This window comes from Syngnathoides biaculeatus, chromosome 17 (genome assembly GCF_019802595.1).
Source record: "Syngnathoides biaculeatus isolate LvHL_M chromosome 17, ASM1980259v1, whole genome shotgun sequence".
Taxonomy (NCBI): Eukaryota; Metazoa; Chordata; class Actinopteri; order Syngnathiformes; family Syngnathidae; genus Syngnathoides; species Syngnathoides biaculeatus.
Genome location: NC_084656.1, coordinates 3,995,526 through 4,016,479, shown reverse-complemented (window position 1 = coordinate 4,016,479; position 20,954 = coordinate 3,995,526). Strand labels below are relative to the sequence as shown.

Below are 20,954 nucleotides of genomic sequence, written 5' to 3'. Positions count from 1 at the left end.
CATGGTTTGAAATCATGCATGGCACGGAAGGTTCCCCTGTGTAGATCAGCACATGTCAAGGCCCATCTTAAGTTTGCCAATGACCATTTGTATGATAGAGAGGAGTCATGGGAGAAGCTTTTGTGGTCAGATGAGACCAAAATGGAACTTTTTGGTCATAATTCCACTAACTGTGGTTGGAGGAAGACGAATGACGAGTTCCATCCCAAGAACACCATCCCTACTGTGAAGCATGGGGGTGGGAGCATCATGCTTTGGGGGTGTTTTTCTGCACATGGGACAGGACGACTGCACTTTATTAAGGAGAGGATGACCGTGGCCATGTATTGTGAGATTTTGGGGAACAACCTCTTTCCTTCAGGCAAAGCATTGAAGATGGGTCATGGCAAAATCCCTCCTGCAGTGCGTGCAAACCTGGCGAACAACTACAGGAAACCTTTGACCTCTGTAATTTCAAACAAAGGCTACTATACCAAATATTAACTCAGGTGTTCAAATACTTATTTGCAGATGTATCAGACAAATAAAGCGTTAAAAAAAAAATCATACATTGTGATTTCTGGATTTTTATTTTTAGATTATCTCTCTCACAGTGGACATGCATCTACGATGAAAATTTCAGACCCCTCCAAGTGGAAGAACTGGCAGTATAGCAGGGTGTTCAGATACTTATTTTCTTTACTGTACATACACACTAACACGTGCTTACATACCAGCTCACAATGTAACCAGTGTGTTTAAAGGTCAAGTGTCATGAAATGGATGATTTTTAGTATGTTATTAATGAAAACAATGTCAGCCATTATGGGCCCATGCGTTTTTTCACCACAAAACATGATTTTGACGTATCCAGCTTTTTGTAACTCCCGCCATTAAAATCCTCTGAAGGATTTGTTTTCGAGAAGAAGCAGGAAGTGACGTAAAGGACAGCGGCGCCCCCGAGTGGACTCATTTGTTTCAATTAGTTTTACCTCCGGGAAGGTAGCTCGTTGTTCCTTCCTGTTAGCCAAAATGGTGGCTCATTGAATTGCTGGACATTGCTTGAACACTCGGTAGAATGGAATTACCCTTCATAAGTTTGAAAGAGACCCGGTACGTTGTGAAAAATGGATTGCACAGGGGTAGAGGACAAGAGCTTCGTGGGTTCCAAATCACAGGTTGGTGTGTATTCAAAAAATAGTTTGGGGCAGTCTCTCATAACGTAACAAAAGAACCGCGTATGAAATATGTCGATGTGCGCGTCGGACGGCGTCGGGCTGCTGCGCGGATGGTGGCGAAGCTGAAGAACCCAGCCAACAATGTCTCACTCAGCCTCGTGCCTGCAGTAATGCACCCCCGCTCAATAGTGTTCATCGCGTACTGCAGTGGCTGTGAACAACCCTCTAAAAGCAGCACGCCTTGGCTCCATTATATGCCAGCACGGCGGCGAAAATCAGCCACAGCGGCTGAGGCGCCGCTTTCGGCGGTCACAGCTTCTGCTCAGGCTGCGCATCAGGGTTTGTGGACAGGGGCGGCTCTGAAGAATGAAGAATGCGTCACTCGGCCGCGTGCGCGCAGTAAAGCGCCCCGGTTGACTGTGTAGTTCATCGTACTGCGGCGTCTATGAACACCCCCCTAAAGCAGTATGGCCCGGCTCCGTCCTACACCACACCGGCCGGATACAATGAGCCGCGATGGGTCATTTCCGCCGCGGAAGTGGATTGGACGGCGATGCGGTTTGGCCGTGATCGCATATCACCTGAATATGGCTCGAAACAATAGTGTAATATTGCCCCAGTAGCTTCACTCGGTTGTGTGTTGTCCTTTTCGAAAACAGCTTCCGTGTCAGAAGGGACGTGTTCGTCTCCCATAGTGAGAGTGCACTGCGTGTTTTCATTGGCGAATGTCCGGATGACGTCACTTACAGAGGATGCACCCAAAATGGCGACCACTTGGATATCGTAGAATGACACTTCTGCAACTTTGCGCATGGATGACACGCTCTCCGCTCACATTTATTTTTTCGTATGGACATTGAAGTGCATAATGTTATATGTATTTTTCATTACAATATCTATTTTAGAATGTTTATTGGGATGTCACTTGGGCTTTAAGTGTCCTTCATTGGACAAGTCACACAATTGTGCACGCAAGACATACTGTCCATTTTGGAGAAAAATTAGACTTAAGTCCATCCTATGGTTGCAAAAATATGGTCCATATCATACATATGGCCAAACAAAAAAATGTTTAGTGGTTCCGATTTACTATATTTCAGAACTAGGGTTGGTTAGGTCTTTTTTTTTCCCCATGTAGTCACCATTTTCTTGTCAGTTCTCATTATTCCGGGTGCTCTCGTGCATAACAAGAACAAAATTCATGAAGGCTTGGTAAAAAAAACATGAAACAATGTTGAAAATCGGACATGGTAAAACATGAAAATGTAACACGACTTGATATGGCTCAGTCATGCTATGACATGGGATGAGGCAGTTACACTACCTGAACACACATGCATAAACACACAACGATCTGGAAACAAGTGGCATGAAAGACAAGGCTTAAATACATGTCATTGGCGCACACGAGGAAATGGCACATGGCCACGCCATCCTGGCTGCTGTCAAACATCCGACTTAATTCTGTGGTTCCGCGTGGCGCATCATCTGTTTGTTTACATGTGCCCTACGATTGGCTGGCAACCAGTTCAGGGTGTACCCCACCTCCTGCCCAAAGATACCTCGGATAGGGTCTGGCTCTTCTGTAACTCTTGTGAGGATAAGCAGCTCAGAAAAGGGATGAATGCCCGTTTTGTTTTTTGTCACTTTCATATGTTGAAAATGTTTTTTTTTTTTGTTTTTTTAAAAAAAAAAGCTTTGACTGAAACTGATGTTATTTCTGCTACTTAAAAAAAAAAAAAATCTCAGAAATCCCCTCATTTTTGTTGAGCAATGTAAAATTACTAATGAGACAAGAGCCCACTGAGTCAAGTAAAGACAAAGGCAACAGAGTAAAACATATTGTGCTCCTCACCTGAAAATTATGTACAACAGTGATGTGTTTAGGGGGACTGGAGCTTTTTGCATGGTTCACCACAGCATCCCTTCTCACACCAGGGAGGCGGCAGGATGATAGCACTTCATAGTACTGATTCATACACAGTGGCTTTCCTCCCAGGTACTCCACAGGTATCGTCTCACTTTAGTAGAAAAAACACTCTTGTGGATTTGAACAACCCAGGCACAGGATTTATGGCAAAGTGTGTACATAGTGTAGGGAGACTGATTATTACAGAAAAATTAAGACAATGGCAACTCACATTTCCTGATATAAATAATATAAAATGTTTTTGGCATCTTCTTTAATGTACTGTTAAAATCTATCCCTAGTAGATGTGAGATCGTTTTGGGTATCAGTTAGCAACATTTGTGAAACAGAATCAAAACAAAAGTTCAAGTAATTGCATGAGCTCACTTGTCAATCATTGTCTTGAAATCCAAAACACCTGCAATGAGCTTAGCAGCAAACCTGTAAACCGGAAATAATGCACATTATTTCATGACCATAGTGTATTTCACATAGTGTCATTAACATATTTTCACACTTTCAGCACTTCAGTCTCATTTGAATTGCTCGACCTAGTGCCTAAAATGGTAAATTAGTCCATCTCTTGCACAAAAAAAGTTTACATGAAACCTTTTTGGCTCATCCAGTTTAAAATGCCCAAAAGGTGAATAAGCACGAAATGTTTTTTCTCAAATAACATATTTCTTAATTTTTGCCCCCATGTATGTCACACATAAATGTTTTCTATCAGTCTATCTTCTACCGCTTTTCAGGGTCAATTTGCAGGGGCAGTAGCTTTAGCAGGGATGCCCAGATTTCCCTTTGCACAGCAACTACATCCAGTTCTTCTCGAGGGCTCTTGAGGCGGTCCCACGCCAGCCTAGAGACAGTCTCCCCACTGTGTTCTGGGATGTCCCCAGGGTCTCTTTCCGGTGGAATGTGCCCGGAACACCTCACCAAGGAGGCGTCCAGGAGGTTTCCGGATCAGATCCCCCAGTCAACTCATCTGGCTACTCTCAATGCGGAGGAGCAGCAGCTGGAAACTGAGCCCCTCCCAGATGGCTGAGCTTCTCACCCTATCTCTAAGGGAGAGCCCGGACAACCTCTGGAGGAAACTCATTTCAGTTGCCTGTATCCGGAATCTTATTCTTTTGGTAACCCACAGCTCATAACCGTAGGTGAGGGTAGGAATGTAGAGCGACTGGTAAATTGAGAGCTTCGCCTTTCCCTCTTTACCGCAATGGACCGATACAAAAAATCCATCAATGCAAACCCTGCACCGATCCACCTGTCGATCTTCCACTCCATTCTTTCCTCACTTGTGAACAAGACCCCAAGATACTTGAATTCCTCCACTTGGGGCAGGAGCTCATCCCCGACCTGGAGAGGGCACACCACCCTTTTTCGATTGAGGACCATGGTCTCAGATTTGGTGGTGCTGATTCTCATCCCAGCCGCAAACTGCTTCACTGAGGGTTGGAAATCTCAGCTTGATGATGCACACAGAACCAGATCATCTAAAAAGTAGCAGAGATGCAATGCTAAGGCCACCAAAACAGACCCCATCTACGCCTCGGCTCCACCGAGAGATTCTGGCCATAAAAGTTAGGAAAAAAAAAAAAAATCAGTGACAAAGGGCAGCCTTGGCGGAGTCCAACTCTCACCAGAAACAAGTCTGACTTACTGCCAGCAATACAAACCAAACTTGACACTAGTTGCACAGGGACCAAAAGGCCTGTATCAGGGGGTTCGGTAACCCATACTCTCGAAGAACCCCCCACAGGACTCCCCGAGGAATGTGGTCAAACACCTCCTTCAAGTCCACAAAAGACATGTAGACTCAGGGTGACTCTCATCCATCCCTGCGGCCCCGTGACCTCAACTCCAGAGATAGATGACCCCACTTCGGCGAACTAAAGACTGCTTCTTCATGGGAGGGCATGTCAGTGGAATTGAGGAGGTCTTGGAAGTATTATCCTCACTGACTCACAATGTCCTGAGTCAAGGTCAGCGGTGGCTAATCCTCACTATACAGTGTTGAGAGTACACTGCTTCCCCCTCCTGAGATGCCAGATGGTGGACCAGAATTTCTTCAAAGCCCTTTTGAATTCACTCTCCATTGCCTCACCGAACTTCTCCCTTGCCTAGGTCTTTGACTCAGTTAGCACCAAAGCTGCATTCTGCTTGGCCAGCCAGAACCTTTCAGCTGCCTCGGGAGTCCCACAGGCCAAAAAGGCCCGATAGGACTCCTTCACCTTGACAGCATCCCTCATTGTTGGTGGCCATCAACGTGTTCGGGGGTTGCCTCAACTACAGGCAGCGACCACCTTATGGCCAGAGGTCCTGTCAGCCGCCTCAGCCATGGAGGTGCGGAACAACCTTCACTTGGACTCAATGTCCCTTGCCTCCCCCGGAACGTGAGCAAAGTTTTTTCAGAGGGGGGAGTTGAAACTCATTCTGACAGGGGAATCTACCAGCCGTTCCCAGCAGACTTTCACAATATGTTTGGGCCGGCCATGTCAGACTGCCATCTGACCCCACCATTGGACCCAACTCACCACCAGGTGGTTATAAGTTGACAGAACCGCCGCTCTCTTCACCCGAGTGTCCAACATATGCAGCTGAAAGTCTGATAAGACGACCACAAAGTCGATCATTGAACTGCAACCTAGGATGTCCTGGTCCCAAGAGCACATGTAGACACCCTTGTGCCTGAACATGGTGTTTGTTATGGACAATCTGCGATGAGCACAGAAGTCCAGTAACAGAAAACCACTTGGGTTCTGATCGGGGGCATTCTTCCCAATCTCGCCCTTCCAGGTCACACCGTCATTGCCCACATGAGCATTGAAGTCCCCCATCAGAATGATGGGAGTTCCCAGAGGAAGCTCTCTCCAGCACCCCCCCCCCCCTAAAAGACTCCAAAAAAGTGGGTACTCTGAACTGTTTTTGGGTGCATAGACACAAACAACAGTCAGGACCCATCCCCCCACTTAAAGGCGAAGGGAGGCTTCCCGCTCACCCACCAGGGTGAACCCCAACAAATAGTCGCTGAACTGGGAGGCAGTAAGGACACCCACACCTACTAGTGATCCTGAATCCATTTCTGCATACCATCACAGAGTCTTTTGGCCATGCTTTTTCTGGTCCCTCACCTAGAACCTGTTTGCTGTGGGTGACCCTAACAGGGGCGTGAAGCCTCAGACAACTTTGGTCCTAGGATTATCAAGCACTCAAACCCCTTCACCACGAAAGGTGACGGCTCAAGGAGGGGATGGTTTCCATCATCAAACAATTTTAAATGTTTGTCAGAGATACAAATAACCACAAAAATGCAGTTTTTAAATTATGATTGTTATTTTGTATGGCAGGGGACTGGTTTGGCGCCACATTTCTGAGAGCCAGGATTCAAATCCATCCTGACTAGGCAACTTCAAAGTGTTTGTGTTTTTCCTCAACCATTTAGAGGTGGACTTATTGCTGTGTTTTGGATTGTCCTGCTCAGGAACCAAAGTTCGATTCTGCTTGAGGTCACGAACAGATGGCCGGACCTTCTCCTTCAGGATTTTTTGGTAAACTGCATAATTCATGCTTCCATTTACCATAGGGAGTCTTCCAGATCCTGAAGCAGCAAAAAATCAAGATAATAGAAGTGATTTATAGTGCTCAAAAGATAATTCACAGCATGAGTCTATTTGGATGTTTTAAAGCACATTTGTGCCCTTTGGGAAAAAAAAAAAAGAAATGGATTGTGTGAATAAAAGAATAAAGATTATAATTTAATCCAGGTTTCACAAGTACTGTATCATGTTTACATGTTTGTGATCACCTTGTTTGTCCCTCCTTGTCATTGAAGTTCATTCGAGGCAAAACCAACCCTGGACTTGAATGAATCACCACAGGTAAACGGTAGTCAAGGTAAGCGACCTGCACCCACCATTTTGACAACTAAAAAGGCACAGTGAAATATCTGACATTGTATGACTAGATCAGGGGTGCCCACACTTTTCCACCCCAAGATCTACTTCTCAAGCATCCAGCCTCCAGAGATCAGGGGGGGTGACATGTTTTTTTTTTTTTTTAGAATGACCAATGATGAAATCGAATGACCAAGTCACAAAGATCCACATTCTACAAAAATGTAAAACATATTTATTTTAAAGTATAGTGAGGATTCTTTATGAGTAAATGTGAGGATTCTTTGAGTAAATGTGTATGTTTGTGTGCCTTACATTACCGCATGAGCCAATATTACACAACATAATTAACTTTAAACATTTTTTGTAACTATCAAGAGTTCACGTTGATGATCACTAAACGCCAACGAATGAAAATGCACACCCAGGCTGTGTCACTCACATCAGTGGATTCGTCCAACTGCAATGAGAAACACAATCTCCGATGTCCTTCCACACATCAGCCATGACTTTGCAGCGCTGTGTAACTGTACTCCTTTACAGCCGCAGAGATTTCATTGAAGATAATATTTCCGCCTTATTTTTAAAAGATTGTCTAGGAAGGAATTCTCGTTATTAACAATGCTGTGATGAACCCAGAAACGAACTTTCAGTGGCAGCTTTCGCTGTTGAACTATATTGTGTGAAAAGTGACTGCTGTGTGGCCAGTGGGGATTTTAGTTCATTCACTTTTCTCATTCTCAGCTTGCTTTTCGGCGGAATGTCGGTGTCATATTTTTCATAAATAGTTTGGAAATGCTGCTCCACATTTCACTACACTGGCAGATGAGGCAAATACACCTCGAAAATGACATCGTAAAAAAATTGTCCGCCTCACATTCAGTATGAAAGTGATACGTTTTTATCTTATTTACTGCAGCATCTATACTCATGTTTAAGATTTCTTATCCAAGAGCGTAAAATACGGGGCAACTCACTTGCTAGCGTGTTTTCCTGTACTGTCGTTGTTTGCACATGCGCAATGAATTTATGGTCAGAAAAATACGGCTGTCTTTTTTTTTTTTGTCGGCACACCGTCGCGATCGACTAAAAATGCCTGGCGATCGACTAAAAATGCCTCGCGATCGACTAAAAATGCCTCGCGATCGACGCATTGAGCACCCCTGGACTAGATAATTCCTTATGAATTAAATTTCATTAAACAAATCAATAATATGTCCCAACTAATATCCAATTAAATAACCAAACAAGTATGTGTTCCATTTCTCGTCATTGTTTCTTGAACAAGCTCACCCAGTTCTCAGTGTTGTGTGCTCTCCTTTCCAGACCTTTCTGCAGTCTTTCTCCAACCCCTCCAGGTTTCTGAAAGTCACTGACTAGTTGCTTTGTGTTCATCAGCTCTTCCACCTCCACGATAGGCTCCAGGGCTGTGATGTAGCGCTCAAGGGTCTGCTGTAGAGCAGGGACAGGCAGACTTGGCAAGCCTTTCTGGTGGGTCAAGTACCTCCCAGTGATCCGGGTTGCTGAGATTGGCTTCACCAAGTGGCAGGTTTTGACCAAGCCACAGGGTTTCGCCATACCCACTTTTACCTGAGAGACGAAATAAGACAGATACATAACATTTCATTCTTTACTCAAGTTTGTCATGCCAGTTTTAGTGCATCCACCTCAATTCCCAAATCATACACATGCATAAGGTTCTACTAAAAACCTGAGGAAAAAGCCAATATTAAATGTTTTTCACTGATCCACACAATAGCCATACAAAAAGACAAACTCCAACTGCAACGGACAATAAAAACTGCCGAACGGATTGTCGGCATCACCCTACCCACCCTTGATAACTTGTATACCACCTGAACTTGGCCAAGAGCAGGCGCGATCCTATCGGACCCTCCACATCCTGCCCATTCCAGCTCCTTCCATTGGGTAGGCGCTACCGATCACTGCAAACCAAAGCTAACAGCTATTCAAACAGCTTCTTCCCTCTTGCAATTGAATTCTAAAATTCTTGAACAGCAAACATAATTCCACTACTACTTGCTGCCAATTTTCTGCCTCAAGTTGTTGTCAGATCCTGCTGAGACAAATAGTATTATATACGATAGACTATTCCAAGACTAGTCACTTTAAACTGCACACACACCTTGAAGTCTTGACACCATTTGCACAACGGTCATTGCACTAATGGACATTCTAAATGCTCTAAACGCTGGACGACTATAAATGAAATTTAAAAAAAATTGAAAAGGATTTTGCGTATTCAACATGTATGTCGTACTAGGGCGGCTCCAATGAGCAGAGACCAGTTCCTTGTGTGTTGTTTACATAGTTGCCCAATTAAGCTGATTCTGATAGTGACCTTCACATGTACAGCATTATCACGAGCATAGAATTCATTAGCATTTCTTCTTAACTTTTAGAATATGTACGTGATTTTATTTAGTGTATATATATATATATATATATATATATATATATATTATTTAGTTATTATAAAGTGCATCTATAAAGAGACCACGTTTGTTTGGAGTGCAGCACGGTAGTGCATGTGCTTAACACATCTAAGTTAGTATATTCTTTCTGCTTGTGTGGGTTTTCTTTGTGTAGTTTTTTTTCCCCCTCAAGAACATATATTGTCCATGGGTGTGAATGAGACTGTGAATGGATGCCAGTCTGTTATGCCACGGCTTCTTTCCCTGTCAGCTAACAGAAAACATTGTACATGTGTAGCCACATCTCTCACATTTGATGATCCAAATAGCAGAATAATCAAAAATCTAAAGTGGCTTATTTCACATATATTTTTAAGCATGCTCAATACATAATGGAGCACCACATTTTAATTTTTTTTACAGTTGCCACTTTGGGTAAATGTGTTTTTTTTTTTTTAGTCTATTCTATACGGTACAATTATCACCTCTAGAAGGCATGATGCGCTTAATACTCAAGGAAGAGTGACGAAAAGGTGTTTCCTTTAATACAAGTCGACGGAAGGACGCAATGTTTTGTATCGGCTGAGCTTGGTGTTCTATTATTATCTCCCAACACTAACTATTTTAACACCTGAGACTGGAAAATTAACAAGATATTATCTTGGAGAGTAAACGGTGTTTTTTCCAACAGTGCGAATGGGGTAATAGTGTTGTGCCACCAGTGGAAATAGGGTAATAACCACACCTGAAGCTTCTATGGACGTTAACAGATTTAACTCATCTGTAGTTGGTTCAGGTTCATGGGATATTTTTAATATGTTAACATCTCTCTCGCTGGTAGTATAATAATTCACTTCTCGGCACATTATCATTTAAATGTATGCTCTAACTAAGAAGTTTAAAATTATGAAAGGAGAAAAAAGCAAATAACCTTTTACCCAGTGAGCGTACGTTTACGCGTTATTATGAGTTAGTTTCTAGGCCGGGCAAGACCCACTCCAACAAGACTGGCTGCTGCGTCCCGGGAAGGTCAGGCGACGCAGATGTAACGAGTTGAGGGTTAGTGATAAACATTAAAGTTGTCACACTTAAGGCAAAGGAGCAATGACGTAATTGCACAAAAGAGTAAAACAGTACTGTGTACCGGTATGGAAGCACTAGGGCGTTTTCTACAGGGATACAACAGCCAGTCATAGAGTAGTGGCGCATATTCAGGAGCCAGTAATATTTAATATTGAGGAGGGCGTGACTTGCCTAGAAACTAGGTGGGAATCCCACCCTCCAGTGCCCCTTGCCAACGTGCTAACAGCTAGCCTGAGAAAAACATTGTCTTTAAACTACTACCAACTGTGAAACACTGCATTTGAATGCCATATATTATGTTGCTTGTACCGTATACGATGAAAGACTTGTCAATGCATGATAACTATTGCCTTCTGACCAATCCAACATGTTAAGAGTTAACTTTATATCAATTTCTTACCATTTTGCTGCAAATACTCCACATTCTGAAGCATAGGACCGCCCCCCGAACGAGTAATGAAAGCCAGGCTCGAAGTCCAGGACAAAGGTGAGATGCGGTGAAGTACTGTCTTCAAGTTGTAACCGACACAGGACAAACTAAAGCGCCACTAAACCCACACTCGACTGACAGCTGCACGCGATGGACACTCAACTAAATACAGAATACGACTCGGACATCGCAAGTGCTTGTCATATGCTTTTATGATCAGTGAACAGCTTCCTACAATAAGAGTTCAGATACAAAAGCTCCGGAAATTGCACTTTCTGACTTTGTAAGCATTTCCTGCAAATGTTGCAAAAATAAGTACGGCGTACTATGGGCTGACTGAATTTAGTTTATTTTTATGCATACATCATTTCAACATAAACATTAAAACGAATGGGAAAAAAAACAATGTCTATTGTGTATGTTTGGATATATGCATGGTATTTAAAAAAACAGCACTGATCGAAATGTTGTGTAGTAGTGTCTACTTAGCCAAGAAAGATGGCAGTAGTGAGTCATAGCTCTTATTTTTCTGTAATCCACGAAGAAGACTAACATCTTTGACATGGCTGAATCGGAGCGGCAGTCAGGTAAAACTCAGCAGGAAGCTTTTGTTTTCATCGTCTGGGGACTTTGTTTGCCTTCTCCTCTTGTATCGTCAACATTTAGTAAGATTGGGACTTATACAGAACGTTGACATTGTATACCAACGTGTGACCGATAAATTATTGTATAAATATCACAAGTCTTGACTTGGGGAGTCCACTCACAAAGCTTCTATCGTTATCTACATTGAAATATGTACCATTTTTCTTACTCCTTTTATCACCAGTGAACTCAGCCATATACTTAAGTTGTTAGTTTAGTTACTGGACATATTCTGCCTGCGTTGTCAGCTTTGTTTTGTAATCTATTTTGAGCTTGATTTATATGGTTCAATTTCATTCACAATTGAGTCGCCAATAACTATCATGCATCTTCTTCTTTTCCTTTCATGCTTGTCCCGTTAGGGGTCGCCACAGCGTGTCATCTTTTGCCATCTTCGCCTATCTCCTGCATCTTCCTCTCTAACCACAACTGCCCTCATGTCTTCCCTCACCACATCCATAAACCTTCTCTTTGGTCTTCCTCTCGCTCTTTTGCCTGGGAGCTCCATCCTCAGCATCCTTCTACCAATATACTCACTCACTCGCCTCTGAACATGTCCAAACCATCGAAGTCTGCTCTCTTGAACCTTGTCTCTAAAACATCCAGCTTTGGCTGTCCCTCTAATGAGCTTGTTTCTAATCCTATCCAACCTGGTCACTCCGAGCGAGAACCTCAACATCTTCATTTCTGCCACCTCCAGTTCAGCTTCCTGTTGTTTCTTCAGTGCCACCGTCTCTAATCCGTACATCATGGCCGGCCTCACCACTGTTTTGTAAACTTTGCCCTTCATCCTAGCAGACACTCTTCTGTCACATAACACACCAGACACCTTTCGCCAGCTGTTCCAACCTGCTTGGACCCGTTTCTTCACTTCCTGACCACACTCTCCATTGCTCTGTATTGTTGACCCCAAGTATTTGAAGTCGTCCACCCTCGCTATCTCTTCTCCCTGTAGCCTCACTCTTCCCCCTCCACTTTTCTCATTCACGCACATATATTCTGTTTTACTTTGGCTAATCTTCATTCCTCTCCTTTCCAATGCGTGCCTCCATCTTTCTAATTGTTCCTCTGCATGCTCCCTGCTTTCACTGCATATCACAATATCATCTGCGAACATCATGGTCCAAGGGGATTCCAGTCTAACCTCATCTGTCAGCCTATCCATTACCACTGCAAACAGGAAGGGGCTCAGAGCTGATCCCTGATGCAGTCCCACCTCAACCTTAAATTCCTCTGTCACACCGAAGGCACACCTCACCATTGTTCGGCTGCCATCATAGATGTGCTGTACTCTTTTAACATACTTCTCTGCCACACCAGACTTACGCATGCTGAACCACAGTTCCTCTCTTGGTACTCTGTCATAGGCTTTCTCTAGATCCACAAAGACACAATGTCGCTCCTTCTGACCTTCTCTGTACTTTTCAACTAGCATCCTCAAGGCAAATAATGCATCTGTGGTACTCTTTCTAGGCATGAAACCATACTGTTGCTTGCAGATATTTACTTCTGTCCTGAGTCTTGCCTCCACTAAACTTTCCCTTAACTTCATTGTGTGGCTCATCAACTTTATTCCTCTATAATTCCCACAGCTCTGAACATCGCCTTTGTTCTTAAAAATGGAACGAGAACACTTTTCCTCCATTCTTCAGGCATCTTTTCGCCCGCTACTATTCTGTTGAATAAGTTGGTCAAAAACTCCACAGCCATCCCTCCAAATTGCTTCCATACCTCCACCAGTATGTCATCAGGACCAACTGCCTTTATATTTTTCATCCTTTGTAGTGCTTTTCTAACTTTCACGTTACTAATCATTGCCACTTCCTGGTCCTTCACATTTGCCTCTTCAACTCTTCCTTCTCTCTCATTTTCTTCATCAACTTCTCAAAGTATTCTTTCCATCTATTTAGCACAATACTGGCACCAGTCAACACATTTTCATCAATATCCTTAATCACACTGAACTGCTGCACATCGTTCCCATCTCTATCCCTCTGTCTGGCCAACCTGTATACATCCTTTTCTCCTTTCGTGTCCAACCTGGTGTACACATCTTCATATGCCTCTTGTTTAGCCTTTGGCACCTCTACCTTTGCCCTACGTCGCATCTCGATGTACTCCTTTCGCATCTCCTCAGTCCTCTCAGTGTCCCACTTCTTCTTCGCTAATCTCTTTCCTTGTATGACTCCCTGTATTTTGGGGTTCCACCACCAAGTCTCCTTCTCCCCTTTCCTACCAGAAGACACACCAAGTACTCTCCTGCCTGTCTCTCTGCTCACCTTGGCTGTCGTAGTCCAGTCTTCTGGGAGCTTCTGATGTCCATCGAGAGCCTGTCTCACCTCTTTCCGAAAGGCCGGACAACATTCTTCCTTTCTCAGCTTCCACCACATGGTTCTCTGCTCTTCCTTTGTCTTCTTAATCTTCCTACCACCACCAGAATCATCCTACAAACTACCATCCTATGCTGTTGAGCTACACTCTCCCCTATCACTACTTTATAGTCAGTAACCTCCTTCAGATTACATCGTCTGCACAAAATATAATCCACCTGCGTGCTTCTACCTCCGCTCTTGTAGGTCACTATATGTTCCTCCCTCTTCTGGAAAAAAGTGTTCACTACAGCCATCTCCATCCTTTTTGCAAAGTCCACCACCATCTGCCCTTCAAAGTTCCTTTCCTGGATGCCGTACTTACCCATCACTTCTTCATCGCCCCTGTTTCCTTTACCAATATGTCCATTACAATCTGCACCAATCACAACTCTCTCGCTGTCTGGGATGCTCAGAATTACTTCATCTAGTTCCTTCCAGAATTTCTCTTTCAACTCTAGGTCACATCCTACCTGTGGTGCATAGCCGCTAACCACATTATACATAACACCCTCAATTTCAAATTTTAGTCTCATCACTCGATCTGATACTCTTTTCACCTCCAAGACATTCTTAGCCAGCTCTTCCTTTAAAATAACCCCTACTCCATTTCTCTTCCCATCTACTCCGTGGTAGAATAATTTAAACCCTGCTCCAAACTTCTCGCCTTACTATCTTTCCACCTGCTCTCATGGATGACCACTATATCAAACTTTCTCCTAATCATCATGTCAACCAACTCCTGATCTTTTCCTGTCATAGTCCCAACATTCAAAGTCCCTACATCCAGTTGTGGGCTCTGCATTCCTCTTCTTCTTCTGATGACGAATCCGGTTTCGTCCTCTTCTTTGTCTTCGACCCACCGTAGCTGAATTTCCACCGACGCCCTGCAGGTTAGCAGTGCCTGGGGCGGGCGTTGTTAACCCGGGCCACGACCGATCCAGTATGGGATTCTTTAGATGAACGCTCATATTTGTTTGGCACAGTTTTTACGCCGGATGCCCTTCCTGACGCAACCCTCTGCATTTATCCGGGCTTGGGACCGGCCTACAGATTGCACTGGTTTGTGCCCCCATAGGGCTGCATTAATAACTATAATAACTATCATGCATACACGAGAGAAAAAAAACAACAACAACATGCTTGCACAGAAACGTCACACGAGAGTTTCTGGGCTGAGATTCAAACCCAGAATCTCTGTTATTAAGGCTGCGAAGTACAACTAAAATATGTTTGTATCCTAGCAGAAACCTTTAAATTACTGTACATTTTTCAAAATGACTTAATCTTTTATGACCGATCTTTCTCATTAATATAGGATCCCTTCCTGAGGATGAAGCACTTGATGTCACAACAACTTTCATGGTTCCGAAGAAAGAAATTACCATGGTACCTGACATGGGCAAGTGGAAGCGGTCTAAGGTGAATGTCCTGTTGCTTGTCCCCTGAGAAATTGCAGAAGTGAAGTACACCTTGAGACAGCTAAAGTAGGTTGTTCTATTAAGTTAATCAACTTTGATTTCAATGGGGTTTCTCGTTAAGAAGGTGAAGCGCAAGACAAATAATTACAAGAATAATAATGCAATGTAAATAAAAAACAGGGAAAACAAAAGTCAACATCAACAGCATACATAAAACAACAGGACAATTAGAAAAAGAAAACTGTCAATAGACTACCATCCATCCAGAATATAGAGCAGTAAATGCTGACCAAATGTTCATAATTCAAGCGCACCAACACTTTTACATATCATAACACCATGGGTACATCTCAAGTCTCTTAATTGCAAGGTTCCACACTCCTCAATACATTGATTGGGGGCTATCTGAAATCGAAAGGCTGTCAGGGGCGTGGTCATGCCACTGCCATGTGCGCGGCTGCTCCTTGTAACAGCTCCTCACCTGTGCCTCATTGAGGATAATTATGTATTTTAGCTTCATGTGTCATGTCTTCATTGTGTGAGTCTAGCCTGAGTTTACCGGGTTCTTCTGAGTATTTGACTTATCACATCCCAGTGTTCCTGTGCCATCACAGCCAATTCTAGTCAAGTCTTATTTTTGCAATGTAGTTACCTGACCTCATTCTCATGTACAGTGAAGAAAATAAGTATTTGAACACCCTGCTATATTGCAAGGTCTTAGAAATAATGGAAGGGTGTGAAATTTTCATCGTAGATGTATGTCCACTGTGAGAGAGATAATGTAAAAAGAAATCCCAAAGTATAATTTTTTTTTAACTATTTAGTTGTGATAGAGCTGCAAATAAGTATTTGAACACCTGTCTATCAGCTAGAATTCTGACCCTCAAAGACCTGTTGGTCCACCTTTAAAAGTCCACCTCCACTCCATGTATTATCCTGAATCAGATGCACCAACAGTATGTGAGGTCGTTAGCTGCATAAAGACACCTGTCCACCCCATACAATCAGTAAAACTCAAACTTGTAACATGGCCAAGATCAAAGAGGTGTCCAAAGACACCAGAGGCAAAATTGTACAACTCCACACTCCTGGAAAGGGCTATGGAGAAATTGCCAAGCAGCTTGGTGAAAAAAGTTCCATTGTTGGAGCAATCATTAGAAAATACAAGAAGCGATACATGAGGGTCAATCTCAATCAGAGTGGATGATCCTTAGAAAGGTGAGGAATCAGCCCAGGACTACACGACAGGACTTGGTCAATGACCTGAAAAGAGCTGGGACCACCATTTCTAAGGTGACTCTTGGTAACATGTCATTGTTTGAAATCATGCATGGCACAGAAGGTACCCCTGCTTAAATCAGCACATGTCAAGGCCCGTCTTAGGTTTGCCAATGACCATTTGGATGATACTGAGGAGTCATGGGAAAAAGTTTTGCGGTCAGATGAGACCAAAATGGAACTTTTTGGTCATAATTCCACCAACCGTGTTTGGAGGAAGATGAGTGAGGAGTTCCATCCCAAGAACACCATCCTTACTGTGAAGCATGTGGGTGGTAGCATCATGCTTTGGTGTTGTTCTTCTGCACATGGGACATGACAACTGCACCGAATTGAGGAGAGGATGACCACGGCTATGTATTGAGATATTTCTGGAAATAACCTATTTCCCGCAGTCAGAGCATCGTGGCTGGGTCTTTCAACATGACAATGACCCGAAGCACACAGCCAGGAAAAACAATGAGTGGCTCCATAAGAAGCATATTAAGGTTCTGGCGTGGCCTTGCCAGTCTCCAGACCTAAACCCTTTAGGAAATCTTTGGAGAGAGCTGAAACTCCGTGTTTCCCAGCGACATCCCAGAAACCTGTCTGCAGGCTTTGTGCTGGTCTGGGAATTTCTGGTATATCAGGAAACGAAATGTTACCTTTTCCGGTCTTGGAAAGTCCGGTAAATAAAAAATATTTGGCTTAGGTCAGGGAATGTCATGGAATGTTCAGTCACTGACTGGCACGATTGCACTCTCAAATCTGCACAATCGAGCATGAAAAATCACATGCGTAAAATTTGTTACGAGTAGAAATACATAGACATTCTCAGCACACATGAAAAACAATCCTGCAGTGAACCACAGCCTGGCTCCTTTTTTTTTTTTCCAACAAACTATCTCCTGATAGTTTACGTGAGTCCGCCCTCCTTCGACTCTTAAAGGGGTACACAAACACCGTCCACCCACATAGTATGGGCAGCGTAGAGGAAATAGTTAGACATGTTGTGTTTACGCTCGATAATAATAATAAAAGTAAAAAAAAAAAAGGTGCTGTTGCTTTAATGAATGTCGGGTTATGTGAACAATAGAAGAAAAAGTGGTGCAACTGAATGAGATTTTCTCAATTTTTTTTTTTTTAAGTAAAAGAGGTCAAAGTAGAAATTACAGGATGAGATGGTGTTTAATGTTAAAATTCCACCTTGGCACAGCCTGATCGGTGAAAGCACAAACAATACAGTGCATAAATAGTATTCTGTATTTTAAATATAGGCAACGTAACATTAACCTTAGATGAAAATACATGTTCAACATGTAGTGATGAAAGTCTTCCAGATTTTCCCGGGATTCCGGATTTATAAATTTTCATGAAAATTGCTCCGGAAAACTGAGGAAAAATTGCCTAAAATTAATCCGGATATTAGTTGACATTGAATGAACATGCGTTTGAGTTCGTTCTCTTGCTTTCACGAGCAAAGCCATGTTGAGGGACTATCACTTGTAACAATAACGCCCCTCCCCTCGCATTCTCTCAAGACGTCGCTTATTTTGTGTGGTGTTGACATTAATTTACGTGTTTATTTCATAAACTTTAACTAAACGAGCATGCTCCAAAACAACCGTTATTCACCCGGAAACAGGAAATGCAAGTTAACCGTACCGAGCATGTACGGAGCATGTACGAAAGCACATGTTCAGAACTGATTCACGTAATTCGAGTGCATTTATGTCGAAAGTCATCAACATCATGAGCCATGTCAAAGGAAATTCAGTTACACCAGGGGTGCTCGTTGCGTCGAGGCAGTGTGAAGGCGTAAAAAAGTTTTTTTTTTTTTTTTTTTGTTTTTTTATATATATCATCCACCTCGTCGTTTGATTCAGGTGTGGTCAATACGTCGAGTGCGTGCACATAAAGGCACGTTCTAGCAAGCCGGGCTCTCATTTACGGCAGTCCCGTGATGCGTGCCCCCCAACAATACGTGACAATTGACCCCTCCGTACAGGGCACTTAACCACGCCTCCTGAAGTGACGTCACGGCACGTGCGCCTACATCAGACAAACAATTAGCAAAAAGGGCGGCGCAGCAAGAAAAGAATAGAGCGAAACTGTCCGATTTACCGGCTGATTTCTCACTCGCATTCTTAGCTAACAGTGAAATATCGTTGAAAAGCAGACAGCAGGGCTTCAAGTATTTCAGCGAGGGGTATTTCAATGGTATTTACATGCATATCGACCGAGAAACCATTGATATTAGCGCGAGATTTTTCCAGAGTCAGAGGAAGACCGAGAAGCCACATAATATAATATATTATAACCCAAAGACGAATTCGTCATTGACAGTTTCCTATTTTCGTGTTACATATTACACTTGTGTGCAGAATCTGTATATGTATCTGTATAGCCGTTTGTGAACCGCCGTATGAAGGAAAAGAAGGCGAGGCTTGATTTACGAGTTGTTTCTCTCATTTTCTTTGTGTAACGTCACGCGCTCCCCTCAATAATTATTCTTGAATTAGTGCCGAACCTACATAAGTCCCGACCGAGTACGACAATCATTACTTTAGTGTCCTCAAACATCCTTCCTTCAGTCTTGGTGTCTCGGTGCACGTCGAAGGCTTTTAGGACTGCTAGTCCGGTTTAGCTTAGCTAATTAGCCGCGAACAATGGGACACGTTTGTGCAGTCAGATCATCGCATAATATCGCTGAACACAGATCAAGTGTGTCAATCATTCACACTTAGCTATGTTATGCAAGTGAAGAACTGCTAATCCATTTATATGAGACGTATTGAAAATCAAATATACGGCATACCTTCGTGCAAACAAACGAAAGTCCTGTTTAGCTTCGCTCGGGAGCGCCGAACAGAGACACGTTTGTGCAGTCAGATCATGGGAAAATATCGCTCAACACAGATCAAGTGTGTCAATCATTCACACGTAGCTATATTATGCAAGCGAAGAACTGCTAATTCATTTATATGAGACATGTATTGAAAATCAAATATAGGACTTACCTTCGTGCAAACATATCTGTTCCGGTTGATGGATTCAGTTGATCATGCGATCTTCCACAAAGTTTTATCCATCAAAGACATTTTTCGTATTCGGTCTTCTGTTCCGGTTGATCTTAGATGGATTCAGTTGACGATGCGGTCTTCCACAAAGTTTGATCCATCAAAGACATTTTTCGTACTGGGTCTTCGGTTTTGGAAAGGGTACGAATTGAACTCCACCAACTAGCCTTTCAGGATACCTGTCGTCACTATTATAAAGTCCGTGACTACACCTCTTAACCATATCTATTGTTAAAGAACCCAAATACGCGATAAAATGCCAACAGAAGCTATACTGGACCATGCAGCGTTGTCTGGGAAAACTGCGGGTCAAAAAAAGTAGCCTGGTTTATGCAGATCTCTGGCTTCTGATTGGTCAGTGACACGGATGACGCAATTTGAACAGAGGGGTCAATTGCCGACAGGAATGTTTGTTCCAATGTATCGCGAGCTTGTTGCCACGAACGCCGATTATGTTCAACTAAACTTTCAGCATTTTCAAAACATTGCGAGGATAGAGCATTCATGTTTATTCCTTGAAGGCCAGTGCATTCAACTTTTCTTCAGATAAAGTTTGTCAGAATTATTGATGAAAATTTTTAAATATTTTATATCATGTTCTACTAATATCAGTTGAAATTGGAAATTATCATTTGAGTTTGAAATTTTAGTTTTCTATTTTAGTTATGTATTTGTTTATTTAATTTTTAATTTACAGTTATGTTGTATTAATCCAGTAAGTGATTTTAAGACCATCCCTAATCACACCTCCAACTTTATCTGCGAGCATGGCTGACCACACCCGTACATTTTTCAAATGTGAGTGACTGTTTGTAAGTAAGTAAGTAAGTTTCTTTCGGCTTGTCCCGTTAGGGGTCGCCACATCGTGTCATCTCAGATGAAACGCTCATATTTGTTTGGCACAGTTTTTCCATGGATGCCGTTCCTATATATATATATATATATATATATATATATATATTAAAGGCAACTGATTATACGATTAGTATTACTAGAACTATATCTAAGATAGTGAGCAATGTGGTCGAGTGTAACAAGTTTGAGACTTAAACGTTAATAGTAATTACTACAGATCAACTTCTTTAACGTGTTTTGCTGTACGGTGTAGAAATTCTAGGATATATTTTTGTGTATATTCTACATCTATACTATAACATGTATAATGTGGGGAAAAGGATATTTTTTGGTCTTTTTACTGAAAAGTTCACTTAATTAATTTGTCTTGAGATAAGATGGCATATTTTAATGACATGTGATTTTGTGCTATCCAGT

The 20,954-nt window shown here is 42.7% G+C and overlaps 2 protein-coding genes across 10 annotated transcripts in view; one reads left to right on the top strand and one right to left on the bottom strand.

Moving 5' to 3' along the window:
* crata (carnitine O-acetyltransferase a) overlaps nucleotides 1-20,954 on the bottom strand; it is a 63,608-nt gene that overhangs the window by 19,606 nt on the left and 23,048 nt on the right. The window contains exons 1-5 of one of the 4 annotated variants that reach the window (XM_061801631.1): nucleotides 10,881-11,017; nucleotides 8,256-8,552; nucleotides 6,875-6,993; nucleotides 3,454-3,507; nucleotides 3,013-3,178 (exon numbers count right to left, since the gene is read on the bottom strand). In XM_061801631.1, the coding sequence (XP_061657615.1) occupies nucleotides 3,013-3,178; nucleotides 3,454-3,507; nucleotides 6,875-6,993; nucleotides 8,256-8,552; nucleotides 10,881-10,904 (660 nt within the window). In that variant the 5' untranslated portion in view covers nucleotides 10,905-11,017. Of the gene's footprint in view, nucleotides 1-3,012; nucleotides 3,179-3,453; nucleotides 3,508-6,874; nucleotides 6,994-7,404; nucleotides 8,204-8,255; nucleotides 8,553-10,880; nucleotides 11,018-20,954 lie in introns of those variants that run through there. The other 3 variants (XM_061801632.1, XM_061801633.1, XM_061801634.1) reach the window with 3 other exon arrangements.
* ptpa (protein phosphatase 2 phosphatase activator) overlaps nucleotides 10,922-20,954 on the top strand; it is a 66,742-nt gene continuing 56,709 nt past the window's right edge. For 4 of the 6 annotated variants that reach the window (XM_061801642.1, XM_061801640.1, XM_061801638.1 and 1 more), the window contains exons 1-2: nucleotides 10,922-10,967; nucleotides 15,243-15,346. In XM_061801642.1, coding sequence (XP_061657626.1) covers nucleotides 10,937-10,967; nucleotides 15,243-15,346 — 135 coding nt within the window. In that variant the 5' untranslated portion in view covers nucleotides 10,922-10,936. Of the gene's footprint in view, nucleotides 10,968-11,442; nucleotides 11,498-15,242; nucleotides 15,347-20,954 lie in introns of those variants that run through there. The other 2 variants (XM_061801639.1, XM_061801641.1) reach the window with 2 other exon arrangements.